Source organism: Pseudophryne corroboree, chromosome 10 (assembly GCF_028390025.1).
Source record: "Pseudophryne corroboree isolate aPseCor3 chromosome 10, aPseCor3.hap2, whole genome shotgun sequence".
Classification (NCBI taxonomy): domain Eukaryota; kingdom Metazoa; phylum Chordata; class Amphibia; order Anura; family Myobatrachidae; genus Pseudophryne; species Pseudophryne corroboree.
This window is the reverse complement of record NC_086453.1, coordinates 323,627,729-323,648,883: the sequence shown is the minus strand read 5'-3', so window position 1 is coordinate 323,648,883 and position 21,155 is coordinate 323,627,729. Positions and strand designations below refer to the sequence as shown.

The following is a 21,155-nucleotide window of genomic DNA, read 5'->3' as shown; positions in this document are numbered from 1 at the left end:
GCGCTCTATCAGCAGTTTTTATTCCGGGAGTAGACAACTGGGAAGCAGACTTCCTCAGCAGGCACGATCTCCATCCAGGGGAGTGGGGACTTCATCAAGAAGTCTTTGCAGAGGTAACAAGTTGTTGGGGACTCCCTCAAATAGACATGATGGAGTCACGCCTCAACAGGAAGCTTCGGGCATATTGTTCCAGGTCGAGGGACCCTCAGGCAGTGGCAGTGGACGTCCTAGTGACACCGTGGCTGTTTCAGTCGGTCTATGTGTTCCCTCCACTTCCACTCATCTCAAAAATAATAAGACGAACAATAGTGCAGACAATACTCATTGTTCCAGATTGGGCCTCGAAGGGCCTGGTATTCAGATCTTCAGGAAATGCTCACAGAAGATCTGTGGCCTCTTCCTCCCAGGGAGGACCTGTTACAACAGGGGCCATGTGTGTTCCAAGACTTACTGCGGTTACGTTTGACGGCATGGCGGTTGAACGCCAGATCCTAGCTAGGAAAGGTATTCCGGGGGAAGTCATCCCTACTCTAATTAAAGCTAGGAAGGAGATAACGGTGAAGCACTATCACCGTATCTGGAGGAAATATGTGTCTTGGTGTGAAGCCAAGATTGCTCCTACGGAAGATTTTCAGCTGGGTCGTTTTCTCCATTTTCTACAGACAGGAGTGGATATGGGCCTAAAGTTAGGCTCCATTAAGGTGCAGATTTCGGCCTTATCTATATTCTTTCAGAAGGAATTGGCCTCTCTCCCAGAAGTCCAGACTTTTGGAAAGGGAGTGCTGCACATCCAACCTCCTTTTGTGCCCCCAGTGGCACCGTGGGACCTTAAGGTGGGTTACAGTTCCTTAAATCACACTGGTTTGAACCTCTTCAAACAGTTGAATTGAAGTTTCTCACTTGGAAAGTGATCATGTTGTTGGCCTTGGCATCTGCAAGGCGGGTGTCCGAATTGGCGGCTTTGTCTCACAAGAGCCCCTATCTGATTTTCGATGTGGATCGAGCAGAGTTGAGGACTCGTCCTCAATTTCTGCCTAAGGTGGTTTCGTCGTTTCACATGAACCAACCTATTGTGGTGCCTGTGGCTACGGATGCCTTGGAGGATTCCAAGTCCCTTGATGTAGTCAGGGCCTTAAAAATGTATATAGCCAGAACGGCTCGGGTTAGGAAAACAGAGGCACTGTTTGTCCTGTATGCAGCCAACAAGGTTGACGCTCCTGCTTCTATTGCACGCTGGATCTGTAACACGATTCAGCAGGCTCATTCTACGGCTGGATTGCCGTTACCAAAGTCGTTAAAGGCCCATTCCACTAGGAAGGTATGCTCTTCTTGGGCGGCTGCCCAAGGCGTCTCGGCATTACAGCTTTGCCGAGCAGCTACGTGGTCGGGTTCAAACACTTTTGCAAAATTCTACAAGTTTGATACCCTGGCTGATGAGGACCTCATGTTTGCTCAATCGGTGCTGCAGCGTCATCCGCACTCTCCCGCCCGGTCTGGAGCTTTGGTATAAACCCCATGGTCCTTACGGAGTCCCCAGCATCCTCTAGGACGTAAGAGAAAATAAGATTTTAAACCTACCGGTAAATCTATTTATCCTAGTCCGTAGAGGATGCTGGGCTCCCGTCCCAGTGCGGACTAAATCTGCAAGGCTTGTATATAGTTGTTGCTTACTTAAGGGTTATGTTACAGTTGAGATCAGTCTCTGGCTGATACTGTTTGTTCATGCTGTTAACTGGTTTAGTATATACCATGTTGTACGGTGTGTGTGGTGTGGGCTGGTATGTATCTCGCCCTTAGATTAACAAAATTCCTTTCCTCGTACTGTCCGTCTCCTCTGGGCACAGTTCTATAACTGAGGTCTGGAGGAGGGGCATAGAGGGAGGAGCCAGCTCACGCATATTAAAAGGTCTTAGAGTGCCCATGTCTCCTTTGGAGCCCGTCTATACCCCATGGTCCTTACGGAGTCCCCAGCATCCTCTACGGACTAGGAGAAAAAGATTTACCGGTAGGTTTAAAATCTTATTATTTACATGTGTTCATATAATAATCCAATGCAATTTTATTGTCATGAAAATAATTATCTGCATTGCAAACGTGACTGTGTGTGCCTGTATCTGCTATGTGATTTTCACTGCGGTGTATTCTAGATATATCTATCACTGTATACTGTACCCTGGGGACTAGGTGCGTCTGGGTCCATATATAGTGCGTCACAGTATTTAGCTATTACGTCTATTCTACTGCATACTCAGTCACATAATACCAGATTTATTTGCAGGCGTTGTGTACTGGGTACTCAGTCACATCCTAACGGATTTATTCGCAGGTATCATACACTGTTTGGCTTCATCATACTAAACCGCTCTCTGTTGCATTTGTGTATAATGTTTAACATGTAGGGCAGTAAATCTGGGGACGCTCCTGCATCCTGCAGAGCATGCGCAACGGATTTACTTGAGGGGGAAGTTTTGTGTGATGGTCTGTGTGCTATGTCTCATAAAGCCAACCTGAGCTGCGTTCTCAAACCTACTGGGTTCTCTAGTTGAACGCTTTATGCCCCCTATGGGACCACCCGTAACATTACAGTCTCCATGTCCCCATGGTTACTCCGCTTTGGGCGGGAAAATTTTACCTCACGGATTGTAGTGTATGACTCATTCCCTGGTCAGCAAAACCCTTTTCCAGGTCACTCTCGTGTCTCTGGGCCATCTTAGCGGGCTGCTTCTTCCTCTCTATTCAATAATCTCTCTGATATTTTATCTGCAGAGAGGGGGATCATGCTGCCCTGTCAGTCCCTATATTAGGTGTTCCTGACAAGGATTTTCCATTGCTAAATGATACCACTGCCCTTGTGGTTACTGGGTAACAAATTCTACAAATCACTGATAAGAGGGTTCCCCTACTGTGTTTAAGCAAACTGATATAGTCACACGTCAGAGGGTAAATAAAACTCTGTTACCACAATCTGACCATTAAGTGTACATCAGACAAGACCCCTGGTCTAATCCAGGGAAGACATTCCCCCTGTCGACAACGGGTATTAGCTCGATATCCTCCCCCTGCAGAGTTATATAACAAGTAGGTAATTCACTGCTAGTGAACTCATGTGTCACCCATCGGGTGTCGTCCACTCTGCCTCTCACCACTGTCCCCTCACTGTAGAAACTGACAGATAAGCGTGTGGAGGGATGCCTGAAGTCTATTACTCCCTTAGGGGTGTTGTACATAGACCACGATTGCGTCCTCTTGGGGCTGCAAAATAGATTGCTGACTGGATCAGGCATTAGAGGAAGAGCTGCCCGAGGATATATCTGACAATGCCAGACATTCCCTGTCTCACAATACCACCGCCACCTTTTTCTTCACCAGGAGGCGTCCCCTGAGGCGGGTGTGTTGGCTGCCAAGGCATTGAATACGTCTGTCCTGGCTCGCCGTATTCTGTGGTTGAGGTTGTGGATGTTGGACCTGGACTACAAAAGACCTTGGAGATATTCCCTTTTTACTGGGGACATCTTATTTGGGGAACACCTAATTAAAAATGGGGTCTGAATCGGCGGCTACTATGGCTGCCTTTCTCCCAAATGCTACTCCTTCTGTACAGAAGGCAAAAGGTACCACTTTTTTCTGCTTTCGGCCTTAAGGGAAAGCGAAGGTCAGGCATACCCGAGATTGTCTCGGGCTCCCAACAACCACTAAGCCCAAGGGCTAACGTTCCTGGGCTGCTCGTCAGCCTGCTTCTCATGACAACCCTGCTGCATAATGGGACAGGCGTCCCCCTTGGGGCCGACTTCTACGATTCATCCAGGTCTGGTTAATGACCACTTCAGACGCAAGCTCTACTGATTGTGTGCGTTCCCTCCTGGATACAGGAGTGGTAGTGCCGGTACCTCTGTCCCAGAGAGGCAGAGGATACTACTCCACCCTGTTTCTAGTCCCGAAACTTGATGGGTCTTTCCGGCTTATTCTCAACCTCAAATCACTGAACAAGTTTGTGAGAGTGTCCAAGTTCCGTATGAAAACACTGCACTCAATTGTACTGGCCATGGACCCGGAGACTATATGGTATCCCTGGTTGTACAAGATGCTTGCCTGCATATGCCTATTGCTATAGCGCATAAGCAATGTCTGCGGTTTGCTATTGGCAATCTTCACTATCAATTCTAGGCTCTGACGTTTGGACTGGCCACGGCCCCTCGGGTCTTCACCAAGGTTATGGCTGTGATGACGGCTCATCTCCGTCGCCAGGGAGTTAGGTTCCTGCCGTATCTGGACGATTTGCTGATTCTGGCAAACTCCCACAATGTCCTCCTCAGTCATCTACAATTGACTGTAAACTTCCTACAAGCCCACGGGTGGCTCATCAACTGGAAGAAGTCCGCGCTGGTCCCTGCTCTGTGCATGGTGCACCTGGGGGCACTACCAGATATACACAGTCAACGGCCGTTTCTGTCTCCAGAGAAGGTCCTGAAACTTCAGGACAGGATTAGATACTTTCTTTCTCGCCCAAGAGTGTCGGTACACTCGGTGATGCAAGTACTAGGCCTCATGGTAGAGTACGCTTAATTCCATTTAAGCCCTCTACAGAGGTTAATCCTTTCCAAGTAGGACGGCCTGGATCCGGTCTCACATGATCTCCTTGACTCCGGAGGTTCACCTGTCACTGACCTGGTGGCTACAGGACCAGCAGTTGAGCAGGGGCCGTCCCTTCTAGACCCCCAACTGGGTCCTACTGACTACGGACGCCAGTCTGAAGGGTTGGGGGCGCGGTGTTGGAGCAACACTCTTTCCAGGGTCGGTGGACCATGGAGGAATCACTCCTTCTGATAAACATTCTGGAATTGCGGGCGGTGTTCAATACTTTGTATATCGCCCTGCCTCTGATACAGAACAGGCCTGTTCAAGTACGGTCAGACCACGCCATCACGGTGGCGTACATAAACCATCAGGGTGACACTCGAAGCCGTATGGCAATGATGGAAGCGTCAAAAATCCGTTGTTGGGCGGTACGCCTTCTGCCGGCAATATCGGCAGTGTTCATTCCGGGAGTCCTCAACTGGAAAGGTGATTTCCTCAGTCTTCAGGACGTGCATGCCAGAGAGTGGAGTCTTCATCAGGAAGTTTTTCCACTACTAGTGAACAAGTGGGGTTTACCAGATGTAGACCTGATGGTGTCTCGACACTATCGCAAAGTTCCGGACTTCGGATCAAGAACCAGGGAACCTCAAGCAGAGTTCGTGGACACTATGGCAATTCCATGGAACTTTTGGCTGCCGTACATGTTCCCTCCAGTGTCACACCTGCCCAGGGTACTACGGAAGTTCAAACAAGAAGGAGGAATATAACTTCTAGTTGCTCCAGCATTGCCCAGACGGCATTGGTTCTCAGACCTGCAGGGTCTACCGATAGAGCGTCCTCTTCTACTCCCTCAACGCCCAGACGTTGTGACGTCACCCGCCGGGTCCAGAGCCGGCGAGAGAGACAGAGCGAGACGGAGCACAACGGTGACAGTGTCTATCTTACTGAGCTTGGATCTCTAAACTTCAATGTATCTGGATATTATTCAGTTTTTTATAAAGTGATTACTTTTAACTTACCAGTGCGCTCTCCTGATTCTTTCTAGCACCAATACCTACGGCTCCTTGGCTTGGAGCTGGATTGAGCTGCAATTTGGTGGAGTTGTGAAAAAACTCTGGAAAGCACGGACATGCTGCGCAGGGATTGATTATTATACACACATTATATATATATATATATATATATATATATATATATATATATATATATACTGCTCAAAAAAATAAAGGGAACACTTAAACAACACAATGTAACTCCAAGTCAATCACACTTCTGTGAAATCAAACTGTCCGCTTAGGAAGCAACACTGATTGACAATCAATTTCACATGCTGTTGTGCAAATGGAATAGACAACAGGTGGAAATTATAGGCAATTAGCAAGACACCCCCAATAAAGGAGTTGTTCTGCAGGTGGTGACCACAGACCACTTCTCAGCTCCTATGCTTTCTGGCTGATGTTTTGGTCACTTTTGAAAGCTGGTAGTGCTTTCACTCTAGTGGTAGCATGAGAAAGAGTCTACCACCCACACAAGTGGCTCAGGTAGTGCAGCTCATCCAGGATGGCACATCAATGCGAGCTGTGGCAAGAAGGTTTGCGGTGTCTGTCAGCGTAGTGTCCAGAGCATGGAGGCGCTACCATGAGACAGGCCAGTACATCAGGAGACGTGGAGGAGGGCAACAACCTAGCAGCAGGACCGCTACCTCCGCCTTTGTGCAAGGAGGAACAGGAGGAGCACTGCCAGAGCCTTGCAAAATGACCTCCAGCAAGCCACAAATGTGCATATGTCTACTCAAACGATCAGAAACAGACTCCATGAGGGTGGTATGAGAGCACAACGTCTACAGGTGGGGGTTGTGCTTACAGCCCAACACCGTGCATGGCGTTTGGGAATTGCCAGAGAACATCAAGATTGGCAAATTCGTCACTGGCGCCCTGTGCTCTTCACAGATGAAAGCAGGTTCTCACTGAGTACATGTGACAGACGTGACAGAGTCTGGAGACGCCAAGGAGAACGTTTTGCTGCCTGCAACATCCTCCAGCATGACCGGTTTGGCAGTGGGTCAGTAATGGTGTGGGGTGGCATTTGTTTGGGGGGCCGCACAGCCCTCCATGTGCTCACCAGAGGTATCCTGACTGCCATTAGGTACCGCGATGAGATCCTCAGACCCCATGTGAGACCATATACTGGTGCGGTTGGCCCTGGGTTCCTCCTAATGCAAGACCATGCTAGACCTCATGTGGCTGGAGTGTGTCAGCAGTTCCTGCAAGACGAAGGCATTGATGCTATGGACTGGCCCGCCCGTTCCCCAGACCTGAATCCAATTGAGCACATCTGGGACATCATGTCTCGCTCCATCCAACAACGCCACGTTGCACCACAGACTGTCCAGGAGTTGGCGGATGCTTTAGTCCAGGTCTGGGAGGAGATCCCTCAGGAGACCATCCGCCACCTCATCAGGAGCATGCCCAGGCGTTGTAGGGAGGTCATACAGGCACGTGGAGGCCTCACATATACTACTGAGCCTCATTTTGACTTGTTTTAAGGACATTACATCAAAGTTGGATCACCCTGTAGTGTGTTTTTCCACTTTAATTTTGAGTGTGACTCCAAATCCAGACCTCCATGGGTTAATACATTTTATTTCCATTGATAATTTTTGTGAGATTGTGTTGTCAGCACATTCAACTATGTAAAGAACAAAGTATTTAATAAGAATATTTCATTCATTCAGGATGTGTTATTTTAGTGTTCCCTTTATTTTTATGAGCAGTGTGTGTGTGTATATATATATATATATATATATATATATATATATATATATATAAAATATGAAAAAACAATACTCCCCTCCTGCGCTGTTCTAGTAAAATATAAAGGCCATATAAAATGCTAGTGAAACTGGCTGCCTGATTCCACTAAGTTCCCTGTTAGAGGAAACTAAACAGAAGAATAGAGTAAAAAATAGAGGAATTGGGCGCCCAATGATTATATCAATCCCAGATAGTTAAAAAGATTTAACCTGGCTTTGAAATATAGAAATATACTGTTCATTTATAAAAATGTATTAAAATGCAAAGGCATACATAGTGTCCATCATATTACATATGCAACAAGATGTAAATCTCCTATGTTTTGTGGAAGAATGCAAGAAAATTTCTGCTGCGTCCTTAATCTTCCTTATTGAATATTCGGAGATAACATCAGAAAAGCTGGGATGAGAGCACGGCAACCTGCAAGTACATCACATTTGTGGGAACTTCTGCTACAGTGTTGGGAAGAACATGATTTTATTTCCATTGCAGAAGAAAATGCCCCAAGTTTGGTCTGCGGTAATGTCTGCAAAGATGGCTGCTGTGATGGGTCAAAAATTTAGATTCAGTTTTGTTAAAACCATTCTAATTTCCATTTTCATCCTCAATTGATTACCATTTAAATTTCATGCACTTCATTAATGTGTTACTCTTATGGTGTAGTCATGTTTTTCCTCTGATTGACACACGGGATATAATCCTTTTTGCCTGTTTTGTTTTTAGAGGTTGAAAAGTGGGATGAAAATGTCCATGAAAAAGCTGGAGAGGAGAACACCACGCCAAAGAGATATTATTTTGAAAATCTGAAGATATGCGTGCCACAGATTAAACTGAGCGTCTTTACCTCTAACAAACTTCCTCCGGAGCTGAAGGTAAGGGGGAACTCTGCTTGTGATAGACAGGAGAACCATTTACTTGCCCCAAGACATACAGTGTGTGTGTCTAGTATTTTGGACACTTTATTTGCTGGGTCACTTTCCGTGCTATATACTTGCTTTTCCCTTGAAGCACATGGTGCAGTAGCCAGATGTGCTGAGTAGGTAATTCCGCCCTTTGCTACAGCTGTGGGTGCTGAACTAAAGAATATACAGGTTGAGTATCCCTTATCCAAAATGCTTGGGACCAGAATTATTTTGGGTATTGGATTATCCCGTATTTTGGAATAATTGCATACCATAATGAGATATCATGGTGATGGGACCCAAGTCTGAGCACAGAATGCATTTATGTTTATATACACCTTATACACACAGCTTGAAAGTAATTTAATACTATAATTTTAATAACTTTATGGATTGAACAAAGCTTGTGTACATAGAGCCATCAGAAAACAAAGGTTTCACTATTTCACTCTCACTCAAAAAAATCTGTATTTCGGAATGTTCCCTTATATCAGGATATTTGGATATGGGATTCTCAAACTGTAATATGCTGGAAAAGCACCATCTGTGTTATTAGACTTACATCCCATAGATTGTAAGCTTACGAGCAGGGCCTTCCTACCTCTAACTGTTTGTTTTACCCAGTTGTGTCTTATCATTGTGTCCAGTTGTAAAGTGCAACGGAATTTGCTGCGCTATACAAGAAACTGTTAATAAAATGCAAGCGGCAGCTTCTACCTTCATGGATGAGGGTCCTGCCTGTGCTGCAGTCCACAGTCCCAGTGCCATGAATATGGCATTCTCAGGAACCTGATCAAGCGCACAAATACGGCTTCTAGGGGCTGCATCGGCTGCAGCCTCTAGAAGCCGGTACTGTAAGGCAGTGAGTGCCTTCTTATTGGACGTCGCTATTAAATGTATCCTGGACTGGCAGTCCCAGTGGAGAAAACACCTCCCCCTGTGGCTGTCTGTCTTGTGTGTGATTGCCAGGTAGCTCTTCCAATGAGAAGCCACTGCCAGGGCTGGACTCACTGGCTCACTGGGGGTGGGGGATTTTACTGGGAGGGCTGATGCCCATAGGTTAAATCTGCCACTGCATGTAAATTACATCCCAAATGAGACTGGCATTAATTATATTGGTTACTGTACATAGGGGCAGATGTATTAACCTGGAGATGGCATAAGAAAGTGATCCACCAGTGATAAATGCAAGGTGATGCACACACCAGCCAATCACCTCCTAACTGTTAATTTACATATTGGAGCTGATTGGCTGGTGCGTGTATCACCTTGCATTTATCACTGGTTTATCACTTCCTTATGCCTTCTCCAGGTTAATACATCTGCCCTATTATATTGTGTTTGTGCTAGATATTTGGTATTGGCTATAAAATAACTTTATTGACACAATTTGCAGCATGTTATTGAATAAGGTCTTCAGATTGAATCCATTGATGTCATATCCACAACATTCCAATAGATTTGAAACACCCTGATGTACAAAGTGTCTGTTACGCAGATTGGGACACAATATTTTTTGGGTTGTGCAATGTGCCTCAATGATGTCACCGCTTCCTTGTGATCTAATTGGTTGTTTTGACAGGTATATTCAGCCTCCAACATGGCTGCCGCCTCAGTAGGATATATATATAAATCCTGTGTTGTGTGTATAATCCCCTTTCTGAGGAGCCGCACATACATTTATACATTATTCAGTGGTGGACAATGCTTTGTTATTGGCCTGTCACCCCTTATACTGCTCTGCTATTGTACTTTGTGCCTGTGCCCTCTCCCTTAATGATTTAGTCACACAGACCTTACTTTACCACTGTCATCTTATCTTATTGAATTAATAAGTATAGATGTTAGCGTTTTGTTCTGGGGTCTTGTCACGCATCAGTTCTTCAAAAGTGAAAGTCCACTGACCCAGAACAGGGTTTTCACACACATCATTAACTTTCATCGTTTTCTACTCCATTAAACCCCAAGTCTCTACTTATAGGTGGCAATTCCAATTGTTGCTGCTACGCTATCCACGCTATATTCTGTTTGTGCGTAAACCCAGGAATTCTAAAGGTAAAAAAAACAATAAAAAGAAAGAAAAGAAAAATGTGAAGTTGTTTTGCTATTTCACCGTAACCTTTGTCCCAAACCACTGATCGACATATTTTACTCCTATACAGTATTTTTATAATAAAATGTGAATTTTCGATAGCGTCTGTTAAATTTTGGGGGAAAATCCGTCACTCTACAATTATATTTCTCTTACGTCCTAGAGGATGCTGGAGACTCCGTAAGGACCATGGGGTATAGATGGGCTCCGCAGGAGACATGGGCACTCTAAAGACTTTAGATGGGTGTGCACTGGCTCCTCCCTCTATGCCCCTCCTCCAGACCTCAGTTAGATCCTGTGCCCAGAGGAGACTGGATGCACTGACTGCTGGCAACAGGCTTCCTGCATCGTGGGACTGAGGGGAGAGAAGCAGACCTACTTAAATGATAGGCTATCCTTCTTAGGCTACTGGACACCATTAGCTCCAGAGGGTCGGAACGCAGGTCTCACCCTCGCCGTTCGTCCCGGAGCCGCGCCGCCGTCCTCCTCACAGAGCCGGAAGATAGAAGTCGGGTGAGTATGAGAAGAAAGAAGACTTCAAAGGCGGCAGAAGATCTTCAATGAGGTACCGCGCAGTGGTAACGCTGCGCGCCATTGCTCCCACATTCACACACACACTGGCGGCACTGTATGGGTGCAGGGCGCAGGGGGGGGCGCCGTGGGCAGCAATTATAATCCTCTAGGGACACTGGCATAGATATATATATGCTGCGGAGGCAGTATATTACAGAAACCCCTGCCAGTATAAAGATTTGAGCGGGACCGAAGCCCGCCGTTGAGGGGGCAGAGCTTGATCCCACAGCACTAACCAGCGCCATTTTCTCCACAGCACGCTGCAGAGAAGCTGGCTCCCCTGACTCTCCCCTGCTGAACACAAGTACAGAGGGCAAAAAAGAGGGGGGGAGCACATTTATTTGACGCAATGAGTATGTGTGTGTATATATGTGTATATATATATATATATATATATATATATATATATATATATATATATATAAGCGCTGTACTGACTGGGATTTTATTCCAGTGTTCGGTGGCGCTGGGTATGTGCTGGCATACTCTCTCTCTGTCTCTCCAAAGGGCCTTATTGGGGGACTGTCTCCATATAGATATATATCCCTGAGTGTGTGGGGGTGTCGGTACGTGTGTGTCGGCATGTCTGAAGCCGAAGGCTCATCTATGGAGGAGGCAGAGCAGATGATTGTGGTGTTTCAGTGGGCGACGCCGACACCTGATTGGTTGGATATGTGGAATGTTTTAAATGCACGGTTCTTTATTACATAAGAGATTGGACAAAGCAGAGTCCAGGGAAAAAACAGGGAGTCAATCCATGGTTTTGGCTGTATCACAGGGCCCTTCAGGGTCTCAGAAACGTCCCCTGTCCCAAGTAGCAGACACTGATACCGACACGGATTCTGACTCCAGTGTCGACTACGATGATGCGAGGTTACACCCAAGGGTGGCCAAAAGTATTCATTATATGATTATTGCAATAAAAGATGTTTTGCATATCACAGATGACCCCTCTGTCCCTGACACGAGGGTATGCATGTTTAAGGAAAAGAAACCTGAGGTAACCTTTCCCCCATCTCATGAGCCGAACGCTTTATTTGTAAAGGCTTGGCAAACTCCAGACAAGAAACTGCAGATTCCCAAGAGAATTCTTATGGCGTATCCTTTCCCCGCACAGGACAGGTTACGGTGGGAATCCTCGCCCAGGGTGGACAAGGCTTTGACGCGCTTGTCCAAAAAGGTGACGCTACCGTCTCCAGACACGGCAGCCCTCAAGGATCCTGCTGATCGCAGACAGGAAACTACCCTAAAATCAATTTATGCACATACGGGTGCCTTGCTCAGACCGGCAGTAGCGTCGGCTTGGGTATGTAACGCAGTAGCAGCATGGGCAGATAACTTGTCATCTGACATTGATACCCTAGATAGGGATAGCATTTTATTGACCTTGGGTCACATTAAAGACGCAGCCTTATATATGAGAGACGCTGCGAGAGACATTGGGCTGTTAGGTTCAAGAGCCAACGCCATGGCAATTTCTGCTATGCCAGCCCTGTGGACCCGCCAATGGACGGGTGATGCCGACTCAAAGAGACATATGGAAATTTTGCCTTACAAGGGTGTGGTTTTATTTGGGGAGGGTCTCGCGGACCTGGTTTCCACAGCTACCGCGGGTAAATCTTCTTTTTTACCTTATGCTCCCCCACAGCAAAAGAAAACACCACAATATCAGATGCAGTCCTTTCGGTCGCATAAGTCCAGAAGAGGTCGGGGCTCTTCCTTCTTCGCCAGAGGTAAGGGTAGAGGGAAAAGAATGCCTGCTACGGCTAGTTCCCAGGAGCAGAAGTCCTCCCCGGCTTCTTCTAAATCCACTGCATGACGCTGGGGCCCCACTGAGGGAGTCCGCGCCGGTGGGGGCACGTCTTCGACTCTTCAGCCAGGTCTGGGTTCTGTCAGACGTGGATTCTTGGGTGATGGAAATTGTATCCCAAGGCTACAAACTGGAATTCGAAGAGGTGCCTCCTCGCCGATTTTTCAAGTTGGCTTTACCAGCTTCTCCCCCAGAGAGGGAAATAGTTTTAGCTGCAATTCAAAAACTGTGTCAACAGCAAGTGATTATCAAGGTTCCCCTAGTCCAAAAGGGGAAGGGGTACTATTCAACCCTATTTGTGGTCCCGAAACCGGATGGCTCGGTCAGACCCATTCTGAATCTAAAATCCCTAAACCTGTACTTGAAAAAGTTCACATTCAAGATTGAATTGCTCCGGGCAGTTATCTCCAGCCTGGAAGGGGGGGATTTTATGGTGTCACTAGACATAAAGGATGCATACCTTCATGTCCCCATATATCCCCCTCATCAGGCGTACCTGAGACTCTCTGTACAGGACTGTCATTACCAGTTTCAGACGTTGCCGTTTGGGCTTTCCACAGCCCCGAGGATTTTCACCAAGGTAATGGCGGAAATGATGGTGCTCCTGCGCAGGTAGGGAGTCGCAATTATCCCGTACTTGGACGATCTCCTGATAAAAGCAAGATCGAGAGATCAATTGCTGAAAAGCGTGTGGCTCTCCCTGAGAGTGCTGCAGCAGCATGGCTGGATTCTAAATTTGCCAAAGTCACAGTTGATTCCAACGTTTCAGTGGGACCTTCTGGACAAGTGGTCGGGGTCCCATCTACAAATACATCAGAAAATAAGCCTGTCCCCCAGGGCCAGGGTGTCTCTCCTGTGGTGGCTGCAGAGTGCTCACCTACTTGAGGGTCGCAGGTTCGGCATTCAAGACTGGATTCTGGTGACCACGGACGCGAGCCTCCGAGGATGGGGAGCAGTCACACAAGGAAGAAATTTTCAGGGACTATGGTCAAGCCAGGAGGCTTGTCTACACATCAACATACTGGAATTGAGGGCCATATACAACGGCCTACGACAAGCAGAGAATCTTCTTCGCGACCTACTGGCTCTAATTCAATCGGACAACATCACAGCCGTGGCTCATGTAAACCGCCAAGGCGGGACAAGGAGCAGAGTGGCAATGGCGGAAGCCACCAGGATTCTTCGCTGGGCGGAAAATCACATAAGCGATCTGTCAGCAGTCTTCATTCCGGGAGTGGACAACTGGGAAGCAGACTTCCTCAGCAGACACGATCTCCATCCAGGAGAGTGGGGACTTCATCAGGAAGTTTTTGCAGAGTTAACAAGTCATTGGGGACTTCCGCAAATAGACATGATGGCGTCACGCCTCAACAAGAAGCTTCGGAGGTATTGTGCCAGGTCAAGGGACCCTCAGGCAGTAGCGGTGGACGCCCTGGTGACACCATGGGTGTTTCAGTCGGTCTATGTGTTCCCTCCTCTTACGCTCATCTCAAAAATACTGAGAATCATAAGACGAAAAAGAGTGCAGACAATACTCATTGTTCCGGATTGGCCTCGAAGGGCCTGGTATTCAGATCTTCAGGAAATGCTCACAGGAGATCCGTGGCCTCTTCCTCTCAGGGAAGACCTCTTGCAGCATGGGCACTGCGTGTTCCAAGACTTACCGCGGTTACGTTTGACGGCATGGCGGTTGAACACCAAATCCTAGCGGGGAAAGGTATTCCGGAGGAAGTCATCCCTACTCTGATAAGGGCTAGGAAGGAGGTGACGGCGAAACATTATCACCGTATCTGGAGGAAGTATGTATCTTGGTGTGAAGCCAAGAATGCTCCTACAGACGATTTCCATCTGGGCCGTTTTCTCCACTTTCTACAGACAGGAGTGGATATGGGCCTAAAGTTAAGGTACAGATTTCGGCACTATCAATTTTCTTTCTGAAGGAATTGGCTTCTCTCCCAGAAGTCCAGACTTTTGTAAAGGGAGTGCTGCATATCCAGCCTCCTTTTGTGCCCCCAGTGACACCATGGGACCTTAACGTGGTGTTACAGTTCCTAAAATCTCACTGGTTTGAGCCTCTTTAAACAGTTGAATTAAAATTTCTGACTTGGAAGGTGGTCATGTTGTTGGCCTTGGCATCTGCAGAGCGTGTGTCCGAATTGGCGGCTTTGTCTCACAAGAGCCCCTATCTGATTTTCCTTGTGGATAGAGCAGAATTGAGGACTCGTCCTCAATTTTTGCGTAAAGTGGTTTCATCTTTTCATATGAACCAACCTATTGTGGTGCCTGTGGCTACGGGTGACTTGGAGGATTCCAAGTGCCTTGATATAGTCAGGGCCTTAAAAATGTATGTAGCCAGGACAGCTCGGGTTAGGAAAACAGAGGCACTGTTTGTCCTGTATGCAGCCAACAAGGTTGGCGCTCCTGCTTCTAAACAGACTATTGCTCGCTGGATCTGTAACACGATTCAGCTGGATTGCCGTTACCAAATTCTGTAAAGGCCCATTCCACTAGGAAGGTGGGCTCTTCTTGGGCGGCTGCCCGAGGCGTCTCAGCATTACAGCGTTGCCAAGCGGCGACTTGGTCGGGTTCAAACACTTTTGCTAAATTCTCATGTTTGCTCAATCGGTGCTGCAGAGTCATCCGCACTCTCCCGCCCGCTCTGGAGCTTTGGTATAATCCCCATGGTCCTTACGGAGTCCCCAGCATCCTCTAGGACGTAAGAGAAAATAAGATTTTAAACCTACCAGTAAATCTTTTTCTCCTAGTCCATAGAGGATGCTGGGCGCCCAGTGCGGACTAATTCTGCAAGACTTGTATATAGTTATTGCTTACATAAGGGTTATGTTACAGTTTTGATCAGTCTCTGGCTGATGCTGTTTTGTTTCATACTGTTAACTGGTTCGTATGTTCCAAGTTGTACGGTGTCAGTGGTGTAGGTGGGTATGTATCTTGCCCATAGATTAACAAAAATCCTTTCCTCGTACTGTCCGTCTCCTCTGGGCACAGTTCTCTAACTGAGGTCTGGAGGAGGGGCATAGAGGGAGGAGCCAGTGCACACCCATCTAAAGTCTTTAGAGTGCCCATGTCTGCTGCGGAGCCCGTCTATACCCCATGGTCCTTACGGAGTCCCCAGCATCCTCTACGGACTAGGAGAAAAAGATTTACCGGTAGGTTTAAATTCGTATTATTTACTTAGGAATTCCCTGGATGGGACAGAAGTCCCTTCCACTGCAAGTTCTTATTCTGTACCTCTGTCCTATCCAGTGAATTCATTATAATTGTAGGGGAACGCGTTTTCCCCCAAAATTTGACAGCTGTTATCGAAAATTCACAGTTCAGTGGAGTTTCACTTTTGAACAACGGATGCGTGACCAGACCTCAGAACATAATGCTAACATCTGTGCCCTGCTACAGCTGCCCCGGGCACCTGTAAGTGTATTTTTATTTATGTAGAGGCGTCTAGCAGCGACAGCAGCTCAGCCATAACACCGTATACCACACAAGCTCACAGAATGCCACACAATACCTGTCCTCTGTTCGCTCCACTGGGCTGTCTGTAAGATTGAAGCAGGTACCTGAAGCTGCTTCTGATTCTGTACACCCTCCCCCCACTCGCTTACGCTCATCTGCAGATCAAGGACTATTAACAGAACCTAGAATCTGCCCATACTGTACTTAATTTGGGAGGTCAGTCTGGTAAGTGTGCTGCTCCGACTCTCTGGAACTTGCTGCCTTGTATGGTTCAAAAGGTTCCAAATGTAGAAATGGTCAGAAACCGATTCATGACATTCTGACTTACTCACACGTTTCATCAGTGACTCTCTTCTAGAAGACTGGTGCTTGGCTCTCTTTTCTCACTCTGTTAATCCTTTTATATCATTTGTATTTATTTTTTAAATCTGCAAATGTCAAGTGTTGAGGATCCTATTGGAAGAAAAGCTGTATATAAATGTAATTGTTATTAGTAACAAGAGGGTTTACAGTGCCACTAAAGAATTCAGTTTCTTCCCACTGAGGTAATATAGCCCCGCTAAAGAAATTTCAGTATGAAACGCTTGCACTGAACTGTTTTTATAGAATTTCTGTAGACTATGCAATAAGGACCTCATTCAGTAAGGATTGCAAAATTTGCGATTTGCAATCCCAGCGATTATCGAAACACTGTGCACGCATGGGCAAAAATAGCAACAGAAATTGTGTAAAGATTGCGGTCGTAATTCAACCGCTGTTTGACAGGAAGCCAGCGTTTCTGGGCGGAAACTTGCAGTTTTCTGGGTGTGTCTGAAAAAACACAGGTGTGCCCAGGAGTTTTTAAGGAGGGCCTCTGACGTCAGCGATGACCACTTCCAGCCTCTAGTGTCGCAAGAATTGTGGACAACCGTGCCTGGCGCAGACAGGAAAAAGCTTTTATGTTCCGGTAATTGTGTATGGTTTTGCGATCAGCACGCATATTGTGATGCATTCACAATTTTTGCAATGCCCGGTTTTTTTTTTTTTGCAATTTCTGGGTGGCAACTTTTTCATTGCAGAAACAGCTACTTAGCAGAAATTACAATCCTTACTGAATAAGATCCTAAGTTCTGATCCAAAGGGTCATGTGATGCCTAAGAGTTGAGGGACATTTGCCAAGCTCCTGCAGAGGTGGTGGGCCTTTCTTTAAATATGCATCATGTTGTCAATGCTCCACCCTTCTCATGAATAGGAGGTAGACATCGTGTTCTCAATGCTCCACCCTTCTCATGAATAGGAGGTAGACATCGTGTTGTCAATGCTCCACTCTTCTCATGAATAGGAGGAGCACATCATGTTGTCAATGCTCCACCCTACTCATGAATAGGAGGTGCACATCATGTTGTCAATGCCCCACCCTACTCATGAATAGGAGGTAGACATCATGTTGTCAATGCTCCACCCTTCACATGAATAGGAGGTAGACATCATGTTGTCAATGCTCCACCCTACTCATGAATAGGAGGTAGACATTATGTTGTCAATGCTCCACCCTTCACATGAATAGGAGGTAGACATCATGTTGTCAATGCTCCACCCTACTCATGAATAGGAGGTAGACATTATGTTGTCAATGCTCCACCCTACTCATGAATAGGAGGTGCACATCATGTTGTCAATGCCCCACCCTACTCATGAATAGGAGGTGCACATTATGTTGTCCATGCTCCACCCTTCTCATGAATAGGAGGTACACATCATGTTATCAGTGCTCCACCCTTCTCATGAATAGGAGGTACACATCATGTTATCAGTGCTCCGCCCTTCTCATGATAGGAGGTGCACATCATGTTGTCAATGTTCCACCCTTCTCATGAATAGGAGGTGCACATCATGTTGTCAGTGCTTCACCCTTCTCATGAATAGGGGGTGCACATCATGTTGTCAATGCTCCACCCTTCTCATGAATAGGAAGTACACATCATGTTATTAGTGCTCCACCCTTCTCATGATAGGAGGTGCACATCATGTTGTCAATTCTCCACCCTTCTCATGAATAGGAGGTGCACATCATGTTGTCAGTGCTCCACCCTTCTCATGAATAGGAGGTGCACATCATGTTGTCAGTGCTCCACCCTTCTAATGAGTAGGGGGTGCACATCATGTTGTCAGTGCTCCACCCTTCTCATGAATAGGAGGTGCACATCATGTTGTCAGTGCTCCACCCTTCTCATGAATAGGAGGTGCTTATCATGTTGTCAGTGCTCCACCCTTCTCATGAATAGGAGGTGCACATCATGTTATCAGTGCTCCACCCTTCTCATGAATAGGAGGTGCACATCATGTTGTCAGTGCTCCACCCTTCTCATGAATAGGAGGTGCACAAGGGTCGGGATTTTGACCGCTGCCTTTTGAAATAAACAAATAAAACATGAAGCCATGAGGAAGTTGCTAGAGCACAATAGTGTGTGTGTGTGTGTGTGTGTGTGTGTGTGTGCGTGTGGTTGGGAACACAACTGGGGGTTTGTACCCAGCAGATCAGAGAAGTATTGGATAAAAAGGGTTTAATACTCAGTATTGTTTCATTTAGTTAACTCCTCCCAGAACTGAATCTTCCATTTGGATGGAATTGTCCTTTAAAACTTTATTATTCATTGATAAGGTAGAGAATGTTGTGAACACAATAATGTTCTCAAACAGTTTTCCAAAGTTTCATTACTTTATTGTGGCTGTGGAAGCTACGACCCGCCAGCATATGGAACGCCGCCTTTCCAGTCATGGTATTGTGAGCAAGTAAGTAATAGTCCACCCGAGAAAGGAGCAGTGGTTAGATGCACCGATAATATGTTTTGGCTCTGTAGGGCAGGAAAATGTTCTTGGACACTTTTCTGTATTTTGCGGTGTAGACTATTTTTGTCAGGACTGTAAAGAAGAATATAAACAGCAGTTAATGTAATTCCTATGTGGTTTTTTAGGCTTTGAAGAGCACCCTTGGATTTCCGCTAATTAAATTTGAAGACGCTGTCATTGATCTGGACCCATTTACTAGAGTTCACCCTTACGAATCCCGGGAATTTATTATCAATGATGCCCTGAAACATTTTCAGGAGGTGAGTCTCCTTTACTACTAGCAGGTGTTCCAGTCTTTCCTGGGTGTGTGTTTTTTTTATCATCTCTTCCCTTTTCTTCATGTTCCTTGTCCCCCACTGGATCCCGCATCTGGAACATTGCTATTCAGCTGCCTCCTGACAAGACGTAAAACACGCCATGCTGCCCTAGGGAAGAGCTCAAGAGATTATCTAACAAGTGTAATCTTACTATATAAACTCATTTCATATAACATCACTGAAATGATATACACAGTAAGCGCATCTGATATCCAACAGCAGGATCAGCAGCATATGTTGTTAACCGATATCGCAGCATATAATAAATCACTTTTAGAAGCAGCAGAAACACATTATATTTAAACCTTTTTGTAGCCAATAAACTAAATTATGTTCTACTTTTACCAAGGTGATTATATCCAGAACTTCCAGTTCCTCGACTGAGAAGTGAATTAGTTCTACACAATAAAGCAAAATGGTATTAGTCAAATTGGATAATGTGTTGTGCAGCACAGTATATAATTCAGCCGACGGTTAGGGATTAAGGAGGTCTATTCATGAAGCAGTGAAAAGAGTGGAGAAGTGAGCCAGTGGAGAAGTTGCCCATGGCATCCAATCAGCATTGAAGTTTCATTGATAATTTGCATGCTATACAATTGTACGAAGCAGCTGATTAGTTGCCATGGGCAACTTCTCCACAGGCTCACTTCTTCACGCTTTTCACTGCTTCATGATTAGACCCCTTAGATAGGAAGCTTGTGAACTTATGATCTCCCCATCCATAACTCAGTCTCTGCACAAACAATCCCAGGCATTCACAGCACTGCACTCCATTATGAATGGGTGCGGATATCTCACTCAAGCGTCCATCCGGGAACCCATCATTTCTCTTTTGGTTCTGGATCAGGAAGAGGCTGCTGCAGTGATGTAAATTGCAGACGGCTGTTCGCTGCTTGGCGAGTCACTGCACTGATACGTTTCGCCTAATTAATAGATAGCTGCCTTCCATCTCTATAGCTGTCCACTGTCTGCTTACGTCTGTCAAGCTTTCGGCTCGCATTGGTCTCTTAATACGTCGGGATACTCCACGGTGGCAGCTCACCTTCTTTGGAGGCAGGTCGTCATCGGCACTTGTGTGCACTGGGCCTGGTTCGAAGAACCACGCAAGTGCTGTTTTAGGGGGTCATTCCGACCCGTTCGCTTGCATCGGTTCTTCGCTGCGGTGGGAATGGGTCAGAAATGCGCATGCGCGGCGGGCGCAATTGCGCTCGCGCGTCGTTGCCTGGCGACGATCGTCGCTGGGCACCACCAGCGACAAATGTGATCGCAGCGGCGGTCGCAAGAAGATGGTCAGACGGGAGGCGTTTCGGGGCGGATACTCACCGTTTCCAGCCGTTTTTGGGGAGTGGTAAGAAGAATGCAGGCGTGTCCAGGCGAACGGAGGGCTGATGTTTGACGTCAGGACCGGGACCTTCATCGCTGGATCCGTCGCACAGGGTAAGTAGCTGCAGGGCTACTCTTGTTTTGAGTGAAACCTTTTTTAGCATAGCAGGGCTGCACAAGCGTTCACAGCCCTGCTATGCTAAAATACACTCCCCCATAGGCGGCGTCTAGTTGATCGCACGGGCAGCAAAAAGTTGCTACGTGCGATCAACTCAGAATGACACCCTTAGTACGCAGTGGCTGAGCAGCCGCCGGGATTTGTATTGAGACGCACACTGGAGATGTAGGCTCAGACACGTCTCCAAAATGATGTAACATGTCTGCGTTTGAGTCACGACTCTCCCGTTACCTCCCACAAAATGTCCCTGCCAGTCAGTTACTTTGCGCAGC

General features: G+C 46.6%; 1 protein-coding gene across 4 annotated transcripts in view; it reads left to right on the top strand.

Annotated features, from left to right (window-relative positions):
- The window catches only part of VPS13D (vacuolar protein sorting 13 homolog D), a 504,218-nt gene that overhangs the window by 279,627 nt on the left and 203,436 nt on the right, over positions 1-21,155 (top strand). For all 4 annotated transcript variants that reach the window (XM_063943541.1, XM_063943538.1, XM_063943540.1 and 1 more), the window contains 2 exons: positions 8,112-8,260; positions 19,191-19,325. In XM_063943541.1, coding sequence (XP_063799611.1) covers positions 8,112-8,260; positions 19,191-19,325 — 284 coding nt within the window. The remainder of the gene's footprint in view (positions 1-8,111; positions 8,261-19,190; positions 19,326-21,155) is intronic.